Source organism: Aphelocoma coerulescens, chromosome 8, assembly GCF_041296385.1.
Source record: "Aphelocoma coerulescens isolate FSJ_1873_10779 chromosome 8, UR_Acoe_1.0, whole genome shotgun sequence".
NCBI lineage: Eukaryota > Metazoa > Chordata > Aves > Passeriformes > Corvidae > Aphelocoma > Aphelocoma coerulescens.
Genome location: NC_091022.1, coordinates 18,481,499 through 18,494,551, shown reverse-complemented (window position 1 = coordinate 18,494,551; position 13,053 = coordinate 18,481,499). Strand labels below are relative to the sequence as shown.

Genomic DNA, 13,053 nt, shown 5'->3' with positions numbered 1-13,053 from the left:
GAGTTCTAAATGAATTTCAAGTCCTCTTGAGAAGGCTGTGACAGTGGGAACAGAAAGTGGACATATCTTGGTGTGGGCAAAACTGGCCCAGACCAAATGCCAAGACCAACTCTTGTCTGAGAGCTACAGTGACCTACTACTGGGAAAGGTTCTCACTGCTGTAACTTAAGTGGATTTACCTATGGCAATAAGCATTAATAACAGCCCAGGAAAAGCAGTTGTTAAGACTGGATACTGTATTAGTAAATCCTTGTTTATTAATCTCCCTAATAAGATTTTTTTCATGGATCAAAACCCACTTGTCGAAGGTAAATCTAGATTAGAGAGATTTAATGAAGCACAGAATGATTCAAAAATCAGTGGTTCTGCACGGATCACTAAGTTGGTCTGCAGTCTCAGAGTACTTGATCTCCTCCTTGCTAATGGATGTCCTAAGAGTAATTACTGCAAATACGTAATAAAATCCTTGTCCATGGCAAGAACATCACCCACTGCACCACGCTGGGGCCCATATCTGCAATTTCTGTGTAAGGCCATGGAGATCTCAGCCCTGCCAACCACAGCAGTGTCAGAGGGAGCAGGATGCAGCACCTACCACGTTACACATAAAATCCCCATCATCTCCTGGCAGTTAAAACTTTAAGTGCTCTCTATTCTCTCTGGAGCTTTCACAGTGCTTGCAAGCAAACACACAATCAAGCCTTAAGCATCTTTTCTAGAGAACTCCAACAAGAACATGGCCATGGGCACATGTGTACGGTCTTCACTTCTGTACCCCAGCACACTACCATGGCAGTGACCTCTGGGCTGTGCAGTGCTGCATGAAGTGCTGTGTCCTGTTTTAGGACCAGTGGTGTTGTCAGGAAGCCAGGCCTCTCACAAGAGTAGCACTCAGGAGCTGTTTGGGAAGTGCTGGGCAATAGAATTAGAGGTGATGCTAGTTACTAGCCTATCTACTAGAATAACCTGGGTTACCCCAGTTTACATGGGAAGTGGATACCTTACTTTCCCTCCTTTTAATTTATTAAGGTTGCTTAGAGCCATTTGTCAAAAATGCAGTTGCTCTGCTGTTTCATTCAGCAGATCACTGCATTATCACTGCTGCAGGGGGCATAAAGCTATTAAATAAAACTTTGTAGGAACTATGCATCATAAATACTACTCTCCCGTAAGGCCTACACAGCCAGAAGGGTGAGAATTTATTACTGTTTTGGAGAGTGAAGTGCCTTTATAAGTAACATAATTGTGGATTCTACATTACTTGTAACTTACCATGACACCTTTTTCTCCAGGAGGACCTACAGGTCCTGGACTGCCTCGCTCTCCCTTTAACAACAAAAAAAAAAAAGAAGAAAAAGAAAATAACATTGAATATTCTTTCCCTTTTTCCATGTCCACTGAGCAACCTGGCAGTGCATAACTATTGGTTGAGAGACTGCCCTTCAGAAACAGTGCAGAGACCATTTTTAACTTTTTTTTTTTTTTTTTAATTTCTGCATTCCTTCCTCCTACAAGCCTAATCATCTTTTGGAAAAATGATAAAACTGACTTCTTGTGTCTCCTATTTTCCCAGACTGAAGAGGAGGTTTGATACTACATCAGCCTCTGAGAACTGCTGCTAGAAGATCCATTTTCTCTCTGTTGAGTGTGTCATATTTATAGTACATTCCTTAATCCATAAAATTCAGGATAACAAACAAAGAAAAAAGAAAACTTTGCTTCTCTCTTCCTCTTTTCTTCAGTATGTGTTAGGAAAGCACAGATCTAAAAGGAAGGCCAGCCCTTCAACAGCTGCTGAAGCAACTTGAGTGGGGAAGCAAGAATGGTCTCTTTCCAGTCTTACATACCTTTTCACCTTTCATTCATTTCACATCCAGCCCAAATGTCAGACTTAGCTGTAGATTACCCTCAGAAGATTACACTTTTATTACAGATTGTACACATGACATAGTAATAGCACTGTATTTTATATTGCTTACTGTAATTATGCTGGAAATACATTTGTCATTTAAATCCACATAGCACGTTTACCTTGCACTACTTAATCCATAAGAGAGGAAGACAATAAATTCTACAGAATCATAGCAGTGACAATTACTGCACCATGAAGAAGCTTCCTTCCAATTGCTGTTGATAAATTAATTAGTCTTTTGCTGCCTTTCCTCTCCTAGCTAAACTACCAGCAGCAGCACAAGGTAATCTTTGCTGGGCCAAGTGTAATTATGAAGAACAAGAATCCTTTGACAGGAAATTCTAAGACAATATTATGATGAAAGCCATATGAGATTTGTCTAAATTTTAGTTTTAACAAGCAGAGATTTCCACTGATGTATTTCCTTTCACAGATTATATAAATTATAATCAGATTTTCATGGAAGTACTAATAGTAGATTAAGACTTTCTCAATAAAATATCTAAATAGCAGACACCAGTCTAGGTGAAATAATTCAGCCCTGCAGGAAAGAAATACAAATGGTGCTGCATCATTCTGACAAACAATTATGGTTTTATCATAATTGAAGCTGACATGCCATCCAGTAATAGTTTCCTGTTTTTGAGTTTTCAAATACTTCACCTAAATAAAGCCATGTCAAATACACTTAAGCTATTTATACTGTTCTAGTCACGTTGAGTCTGCCAAACTTTGCTTTCACAAACACAACTGTTACTGCACAGCAGACAAAACTCACAGTATGGTCTTTTTTATTCAGACAATGTATACAGCCAAGTTTTGCCTTTCTACTTTTGTCTTCATTATGCATTAGTGCAAAACCAGTGACTACTGCATAAAACAAGCATAATTTATGCCAGTTTCTCTGAAACAATAGCAGTGTATAGTAAAGTGATATAATGTAAGATATCAAAACTATCAACTCTAAATTAACTGTGAAGTAAAATGAAGGGTATCAGATACATAACTCAAATAACAACATTTGGATTACCAGTTATTACATCCCTGTGCTCTGAAATAGCTACAGGAATATTAGCTCTGACAGTGGTCTGTAAATGATCTCTCACCAGTACTTTATCACCCCTACGGTTTTCAAAGCTGCTGAGTAGTCAGATCCATTATTATACCTTTTCACCAAGGCTTCCAGATGGCCCAGCTTCTCCTGGTAAGCCAGCTGATCCCTGTATAAAAAGAAAGAAGACTTTTACTTGCACGATGTTTATGCCAGTTCATGGTCAGCAGCTCTCCAGCAGCAGAGCAGGGCCCATTTCGTGCACCTGTGGGAAGGTGAGGGCTGCACGAGTTAGCCTGGCTCACAGACCATGCAGAAGGACCACTGCATCCAGACACACCAGCAGCAAATAGCTACTGCCAGAAGGGAAATTACAGTAGTTTAATCACAATACTACCCTACCAGCTTAGATCTGCCACTGAGCTCAATCTTGCACTGCTAAAAGCTTTACAAACGTACCATTAAAGGGGACAATTGCTCTTCTAGGGCTTCAGTCTGACCACAAATTTCAAAGGGAATAAATTCAGTGGAACAAAGTAAAATGCAGTCAAAACAAAAATTATATTGGATCAGGTGTTGTCAGAATTTTCCCTTCAAGATTAGGAGCCCAAAATGCCTTTGAAGTCAGAGTATCAGCACCTTTCAGGCATTAAAAAATGAAATAATTCTCTCCTGAGGCTCTTTCACAAATTTCCACTGAATAGAATGAGTACTACCATATGGGATGGGGAACATGAGAGGAAGTACTTTTAAAAACCTTATTAAGAAATTATAGTGCAAGGTTCCAGCTGAGAAAAATATGACACATTGAGCGTGAAGAAAAAGCACTAAGTGCCCAGAGTACATTGCACAACTGCTCTTGGAACACGGCAGAAATGTGGAAGCTCCCAGAAGTGATATGATACACAACTGTCCAATGTCTGTAACACTTTAAAAAGGGGGGAAAAAAAAGTCAATTATGTCAGTTCACACATTGGCATTGCCATTTCCATGTGTGTAGGAAGGAACTAGCATTAGTAGCAGTACTTGGCATTGAAGAGTGATTTAAAAAAAAAGCACATTACTTTTTAAAAATAAAAATGCAGCCTTTATCTGTAGAATTTGAATACAGATCAGCCTCAAGTAGTTCAACAGAACAGGTGCAAAGTAAGTAGAGATTTTATGATTATTTGTTGTCTTGGACTGCTAGCCACTCTGGAAATCCCACAGTTTAAACATACTGCAATGAGCCATTGATACAGCTACCTTTGAGGCTGACAATATTGGCACAAATTACTTTATGGAAGGAACTAAAGAGATAAGCAGGCATCTCTATGGCTGCTGGACTGATACATTATGTGTGGGAACTTGTGTATTGTGTGTGAGAACTGAGATGTCTCTTGGCTTGGCAACAGCCAAAGATTGGTCCTGCTGATACTGGCCCTAAGGCAACGGCCCAGACGTCACTGGCAGCAATGAGGGACTTCTGTGATGAACTCTGAGAGCGAAAGGTCCCAGTCAGAGCCAAGAGCAGGCCTCAGTACCAGGCAGAAATCTGCGACAAAGAATTACCCTGTACTCCTGCTTATCATGATAAGAGGTGTGGAGGTACAGTTTCAAAATGCTAAAGACTAAACACTTTGATTCCCTTATTCCAGAAAGAACAGAAGACATCATTAGAGCCAAGGTGAAACTCAGACCTGTTCTCTTTCCACAGAGATACTCCTGATCTCCCACCCAATGCCACACTGTTTACAGGACTGAAGATGTTGATCAGAAGAATGGGGAGCTGTGCCTTGCCCCAGCAGTGAACCATTTAATATACAGCCTCTGATCAAGTTCTCTTTTCAATTCAGAAGTACTGTCTTCCTGACTTGGTTGCTCTGGGCTGAAAGACTAGGAATGACTAGGCAGGAATGACTAGGAAGCAGTGACTGTGAATGTGCTTTTGTATTCCCTAGCACATTAGGGTAAGCCTATGGCAACCTCCAGAGCGAGGATAGAAGCTGGCTATTAAATAGAAACTTTCCTATACATTGGGAATTCCTCAAAAGTAGTTAAGTAAAAGCAAAAACACTAAGAAGGTTGATACAAAAGATATAAAAGCAACTTGGCATAACGGGAATTGGTATGTATGGAAAACAAAACAATGGTCAAGGTGACTTGAAGTGAAGCCAGTGAAATGCTAAAAGCAACAGGGACTTCAGAAGGTATGAAGGGGAAAGAAATTAATGACAGGTTAACCAAATGCTCTTCCAGCCCTCCATTCAAAACAGAGGTCAACTGTCTGAGACTGAGAAAATGCTAGGGCTGGTATGTACAGAGGCAAGAGTGCAAAAGAACTTCCTTAGGAATATAATTTTGGATCTTCAAAAAATTAATAGTACTCAGTGAAAAGAAAGTACAGAGGGCAAAACATCTTGTTCTGTCAACATATTAGCCAAAAAGTGATGTTTTCCCTACAGACTTTCTGTAAGATCATGTGGCTCTTAAAATCCCAGATTTGGACTGGCTTGTTACAAAGACCAGCTACTAGAACTGGATTGAGGTTTCAACTCTTTCTCCATCTTATGTAAGAGAATGAATACAGTCCAAAGTTGATCTGTAGAACCAATGTCTTCCAGCATCCCTTTGGTCCTCTGAGGAGCAGTGGTGGATTCCAAATATAAAATTGAATGTATTAGAAAACAAAAAAGTGAAGCAAAAAAATCCTGAAGTGTTTAAAAAAAGAAATCAGCAGCTTATTAAGAAATAGTCATCAACTTTCATTTACAAGGACTTGTGTAAAAGTCTCCAGTGACAATAACAGCATAACAGCAGCATTTTAGAAACCTTCTTGACAGGAGCATTTTGTGGAAAAAGAATCAGAGACCAGACCTCACAACTAACACATGCCTGTGAAAGACAAAAACATCTTGCCGGGGCATATGCTCCGTGTTAGAAACTGGACTGTAGCTGAATAATTGAAAACACATTGTACACTTAGTGCAAACCCAAGTATGGAGTAATCCATTGAAAAACCTGGTATCTGGAAGTGAATATACAGCTGGTTCCAAACATTTCTGTGGCAGCAGTTACCTGCCGTGTTCTTCTGTGATAATTGAAATTTTTCCAATCCAATGTTATTTCATTTACAGTTTAGCATTCTCAAACATTTTTATTCAACATTCATTTAATGAGATTACATAATAAATTTTAAATACTATCTTCTCACAATAACATTTTTCTATTAATTTTCTGTTTGTTGAGAAAATTACTTGGTAATCAACCAGAGGTTATAATCTGAGTGAAAATCTGTGATTTGCTACTGCCAATGGAGGAAGTGAATAAGAGCAGAGATGCACCATATTTGTACCTTGCAGCTGATATTTCACTCAATTCATTAAAGGACTCAAAAATTCAACTACTTGAATATTTGAAAGGCAAAATGTACTGGCACCAATCACTTCATCTACAGCAGTTTTAAGAAAGAAATGCATGGGTTAAATTTTGCTTTAAGTAACACCAGTGTAAGGGTAATTCTGTTTGATAGTACTTGTAGAGGAATCCTTGCATATAAAGGAAGCTGCCTGAGACAGTGGGAGCAGGATGTGCTCACTGACAAAACCTGGGAAGCTAAACTGCAGATACCATGGGCAGGTACTATTCCTCTAGCTGAAACCAAATGATAAAGAGAACCACTAGCAAAAAATCCTTCAAGAAAAATGAGCAACAGCTTGATAAAGCTAACCTCTAGTACTGTAACCTCTTTCCCCACTCTTCTGGGCAGGAATTACAGTGTATCAGGTCTCATAGGGTAAAAAACAAGAATCACAACATAAGACACAGAAGTATCATTATTACCATTCACTGTTAAGTCCTTCATAGAACTTACAATAATCTCTATCCAACTGGTTTCTGAAAGCAGCTGAAATAGTTCCTTCTTTGGAAGCCCTTGGCAATGTCCCATGCATTCACCAGACTTTGAAAAAAAAAAAAAAAAAAGGCTTTCCTCAATTGACTTATCTTTTGGTCTATGGTTTAAAATTCTCTTTTGTATAACCCTAAAGCCCAGACTTTTCAGGATAATTCAAAGAACTCCTTCTGTTGAGCATCCTGAACATATGATTTAAAGTTCACTTAATCTTTTCTTCAAGCAAAAGAAATTGCAGTTTCCATTCTCCCTGAATTATGCATCCCTGGTGCCTAATCCAGCTAATTTTTACCTCCCTGAAAGATGCGGTAATTGCTTTATGGTAATTCTTCCCAAAAGCAACTCAGCTGAGAGGCACATGGCCTGACTGCAGCATTTTCTTGCCGTTCACAGACTCTTGCAGCCTGACCATTTGCAGCTGGCTCTGGAGCTGCCATCAACAGCCTGAACATCACTGGTTTTCCTTTGCTGCACTGTAAGGTTTTCTTTTCATGGCAAAGCACATTTTGTTTCAGCTTGGTTTCCTTCTGTTGTTTCAAAAACTATTTGCAACCAGTGAACTTTGCTGACATGTAATTTCTGAAGATTATTTTTCCAGGATTTGTGTTCATGAACTCTGCCTTTTGACACCAGTTGCACATACTACAGCTGACAGTTGTACCCTTGTACTCTGTCTCAGTGTGTGTATAAATGTCAGTGATTTCTAATTCAGAAGTGTATGGGCAGAATTTATTTTACAGAGGTGGCAAGGAAAAACAGGAATTAGCTTGCACTTAGCTATTCAGAGTGGCACAGCTTGGGTAAACACTAGCATTATGAAACTAAGAAAATCCTGGAAAACAACTCTTTCAATTTCAGATGAGTTGCATTTTGTGCCATAAAAGCTGAGAAATAAATAATTTTCTTAAATCATCCCTGACATTTGAACAAACAGGTCATTTGTATGAAATTCTTGAAGTTTGTTTCAAATATTTGCTCTCCATCACTGAGCAGCACCTTATCTAAGCACAAAAAAATCCAGTTGCACATGTCAGCAAAGTCAGATTTTCCTCCCCCAAAACGTAAGGGGAATTTTCTCAGTAGCTGAAGGGGTTGTTTCTTTTGGCATGACTTCCAAAAGGTTTTGTCTCATCAGCAGTGTACATTTGCTCTGTCTGCTGCTCCCTTACTTCTCACTATCTTAACCAATCCCTCTTCAATCGGACCTGATGGTCCTGCAGTTAACCAAATACCCTGCAGCAAGGAACAGCTGCTGGCTCTACCACAGCTCAGAGCTCTGCTGAACCAAGGAACCCCACCTGAACCTGCCTCCCTTCCCCTTTAAACAAACACAACATATGCTGTAGCCAGAAAAACAGTTCTTGTTGCAGGACTTGGTTAAGGAATAGTGTCTGAAGTCTGACTTTAAGCACATTCCTGATATACTCTAAAATGTGTGTCATTTAAGCTTATGACCACAGTGAACATTTTATAAATTTGGTCTACTCTCTTTCCACAGTGGACAAGCATCCAGAAATATTTTGGCACAAATGTGCTCTGAAGAATCAGCAGCTTCATGTGACCTAAGAAATGTTGGATACTATGGCTTCTAGGCTATTCACAGAGCTGTATTTCAGCACATATTCCACCTTACTAGGCTGAATAACCAAGTGTTATACTCCAATCTCCTGGTCTTACAATTTCCCTGCTAGTGCAGAGTTGTTATCTGTACTTTTCTAAGCAGGTATTAAGCAGGATCTGGGAAAGCAGCTACAGAAAAGGAATAACTATTTTGGCACCTCAAACAGCAGTGGCAGATATATATGAGTGAAAGACAGGAGATGAATGATACCAGGAGAAGTAAGCAAATCAAAAGAAACAGAAGAAAAATATTGGTGCAACCCTTTGGTATTAATAGCAGACAGGCACATGTGGTCATGGCGTAATTTGCTATGAATTCAGCATTTACAGGATTTATTATTGCAAAATTGCTTCTTTGGACAGCTTATTCAGGAAACACACTAGTTATCATTTGGAAAACTGGAATGCTGTGATGGATTCCCCATTGCTGAAAAACAGTAGAATATATTTTAACCATGGGCTTAAAAATACATGTTCTATCCTGTAATTTGAAGAAGTTTGTCAACAGAGATAATGAATAAACAGAAAACCATAGACAAGCCAAAAAGGGAGGCTGGTGGGGTTGTGGTGCAGAAGGGAGAAACCAAATACACAGAATTTTTTAGACACTGGGCTTACTATCAACTTTTTAGCAATTTCTTTTTCCCTTTGCCTTTACTATTAAATAAACTGTACCGTAGTTGCACATTTTTTACTGCTATTTGTACAATTCCTCTTTGTATTTAGTGTCACCAAGCATCTGGTAGCACAAAACTCAACAAGGCATCAGTAAGGACAGATGCCTTACTCCGTACCTATTTTTGACTCCATCTCAAAATCTGTCCCAGCCACTGATAGCACTTGTACTTTGCTCCTGTACTTTGTCTTCTGTTTTTCAAACTTTTTGTTTGTTTGTTTTGTGTGTGGCATATTTGACTCCAGAGATGACCTCATGCCACCAGAGCCAATACTGAATAGCAGGGAGTGGTTTATCTGTGAATTAAGAAGTTTGTACTCTATGTGCATGCCAAGGGAAAGAGAAATTACTTGTTACGAACAGAAGCTGTTGAGAAGCTGGAAGTAAAACCTGCATCCAAAGCATACAGAAGTGAATATTTTACATCAGGGCTCACATCTGGAAAAGCATTTTATGCATATGAGAAAAGCCACCCTCTTCCTGTCAGTACTTTTCAATTTTTTTTGGAAAAGCTTAACTGTTACAGATTTCAGTGGTGACTGAAGTGAAGGAAAGAGGTTTTGAAAGGTCTGAGAGTTGAGTGTGCTCATGTCTCCTCGGTGTTTCACCATTGGCCTTAATGACAACATAATATTTATTATCCCCCTAAAGATCATGTGGTGGGCACTAGTCCTCTTCTGCCAGATAATGCAAAGGTAACATAATAGGATCAAGGGCCTATGAAGCTCATTTGATTAGATACATGTACATAAAGCAAAAGGCATTCTACAGTCCACAGATAAAAATAAGAAATATTTACCAATAACTTAGAAACTATTTCAGTTTCCAGGTATCATGTGCCATCCTGTATCACTTGCAAATTCTTCAAATATCACATGTGGGAAATGGTAATTATAATGGGCCATAATTACGTTTCTTTATAATACTGTAACAGAGCTCCAACAGCCCCTTGTTTGGCATAGAAAATACTATTTCCTTCTTGCAGCTTGACCCTGAATATGGTTAGGTAGGTGGTATGATTATTTATTCAACATCACTGCAACATATCATCATTGATTGTGTATTTGAGCTAATAATTATGAGATAGAATGGAACTCTTCTAGTGGTGAAAGATATGACGTTCATAAAAAAGATCTGAGTCATGGAAAATTTGTCCACTGAATTCAAGTCCACTGAAAAAATTCTACATCAAATCCAGATACTTAAGGTTAAACAAGTAGTTTCTGTGACTGCTTTATGTACTATAATTCATGTAAGGACTTAAGATTGAGCCTAGCTTTGTCTTCTGTTGAGGGTTTTGGTGCATGTGGCACTATTCAACGTAGTAAATGCTATAAATTTTCCCTAACATGTTACAGGCTGAAAGCCAGAGTTCACATGTAATAAAAGCTGCATTTAGAGATATGCTGGATGACTCTCAAGGGCACCTTATGGTCTGTCATGGCACTGTTGGCTCCTGTTTAAGCAGATACTTCTAATTGAGAGTACAGCTTCTCAGTGCCCTTCCCCAGAGCACAATCTCCAGAGTGCCCAGCAGAACTGGACTTGACTCACAAGCAGTTTGTAAAATTCCAGCACTAACCAACCATCTGATGAGTTGCCTGAGGTACATCTGCTCAGTATTTTGCAGACAATGGGGAGCTAACTCTGACTACCAACTAAGGTGGACAGAGTTTATGTGAGTACAGCACTAAGCCCAAACCAGTGTGTGGTATCTCTCCTCAACTCTATCATTAACTCTAGAAATAAAATCAAATTAGTCATGTTCTAGACAACATTTGGGTAACTCAGCTATGGGCCAACAAGCTCACATCTGCTCATAAATCCCAGACAAAAGTTAAAAATACAGAAGGGCAGGGGATGAAATTAAGTAGAGAGAATTTCAAGGCAGTATGTTTAAATGACAATTATCAACTAAAAAGGCACCTACAGTGGAAGAACTGAGAGAGGTAAGGCCTTTAAAAAAAGAAGGATAGGAGACTGTGGATCTCAACTGAATAACAACACACTACTGTAAAAGTGAGCACATCTGGGCAAGAAGTAGGCTTGTAAGAAGCAGTGTTTCCCTTCTCTCAATTCTGAAGTGTTTAGGCAGTAAGCTCAAGTCATAGATGTTTGGATGAATTTGAAACAGACTACAGGGGAGTTAGAATGTGACTTAAATTATCTCAAAAACATGACAGGCTAATTGAATTGGGACTGTTAAGTCTAAAAAGAAAGAATGAGAGGGGCACAAAATAACAGCCATCATATGTAAAATGCTGTTTCCAGCAGAAAGGAATCAGGTTACACAACCAAGAGAACTCCTTAAAAAATAGAGAAGCCCTGGTCTTGGAGCTTTTTCATAACTGGTTAGACAAATATTTGTCAGAAATTATGTAAAGATAACAGATCCTGCCTAGGCAGAAGAGGATGGACGATGTGTCACCATGAGGTCACCTTGAGCTCTGTGATTATGTGGAGGGTAGACAGAACAAGCCTGCAAAATACATCTCAGGCTAAATGCAGCCTGTCAAATGATTTAACTGGAAAAGGATCACTTGTTCACTTACATGAACATGCCTTGGAAAATCCCTACAACCACCTGCAATACTCACACAGCATATTGGGAAAAAAGCAGAATTCTGGAAAATGCTTAAAAGGGGAAATTTCTTTAAATAGTATGAATCTGAAAGGCTACGAAGGTATAACTGACATCCTACAGCTTTGAATACAGGCAAACTTCATCAGATGATGTCTGCAACAAATGATTTATTCACTCTCAAATAAAATAGAATTAAAAATCAAACAGAAAGAGAATTTGAACTTACTGCTTCACCAGTTTTTCCAAGGTTTCCTTGGTCTCCTTGTTCTCCCTGTTAAATGTAGAAAACAGATGATGTAGTTCACTAGAAAAGTAATTTCTTTCATATGTGTATATTAAAGTCCTCTGTTTTCCAAGAGTCTCTTTATTTTCTAAATTACATCTGCCAATTAAAACTTTAAAAGCTAAAATTAAGTAACCAAAAAAAATTGTCAGTGGCTAATTTTAACTTTGTAAAATGATGTCCTAATGTATTCAGTATTTGCCTGCAAAAATAAAAACTGTCAATTAAGTGCTCACTAAACACATTAAGTCAACAAATACTATAAATTAATGACTCTATTTTTATTTAAATTTTCCTTTCAGCAAATTACCATCACTATTTCACTACTGCTTCAAAGGTAAATGTCGCCTGTGCACTGTATTGATAACTTTAATTTTGTTAAGAAATATTAGGAGAATTGACATTTGAATGACATTTTAACAAATTTCTTCTTTTCCAAAATGGGATCTTGCAAGAAAGCAGAATCATCAGTATGATACACACTTATCTTCAATGGAAGCATGTATACTCATATCCCTTCACTGTCATGGCACTGTAAATACCAGTCTAACTCTACTCCAAATACCTTCTATTTCATACACAAAACCATCACTTACCTTTAAACCTTCTGGTCCAGGATCACCTACATAACCTTTCTGTCCTGGCTTTCCCTAATATAAGGATTAGAACAAAATATTGTAAATATTTTATTTCAAAAATATAATTTCATCCCAATGTATCTATGTATCAAAATAAGTGTATTAGTAATATTTAATACAAAAATTTGAAGCAAGTGTATTTAGAAATTTATATCTGAAAATACACTGTTGAATATTTCATCAAATACTGGAACAGTAAGCAAAATTTATATTAAGTCTTACAGCAGTTAACACTGAGTAAAAACTGTCAAAATCCAAAACCACATTTTAATTTCACTTTGAAAAGACATATTAAGGAGACAAGAAAAAGGCAAGGCCACATTCTCTCCTAGTTAATTCCAGCAGAATAGGGACTCAACACTGACAGAATTTGATGCTTAGACTTCAGGGACTGGTG

General features: G+C 38.3%; 1 protein-coding gene across 7 annotated transcripts in view; it reads right to left on the bottom strand.

Annotated features, from left to right (window-relative positions):
* The window catches only part of COL24A1 (collagen type XXIV alpha 1 chain), a 127,220-nt gene that overhangs the window by 42,769 nt on the left and 71,398 nt on the right, over positions 1–13,053 (bottom strand). For all 7 annotated transcript variants that reach the window (XR_011152419.1, XR_011152420.1, XM_069022919.1 and 4 more), the window contains 4 exons: positions 12,615–12,668; positions 11,962–12,006; positions 3,079–3,132; positions 1,273–1,326 (listed from right to left, as the gene is read on the bottom strand). Coding sequence is in view for 5 of the 7 variants with exons in the window: in XM_069022919.1 (XP_068879020.1) it covers positions 1,273–1,326; positions 3,079–3,132; positions 11,962–12,006; positions 12,615–12,668 (207 nt within the window). In the remaining 2 variants the exon portion in view is untranslated. The remainder of the gene's footprint in view (positions 1–1,272; positions 1,327–3,078; positions 3,133–11,961; positions 12,007–12,614; positions 12,669–13,053) is intronic.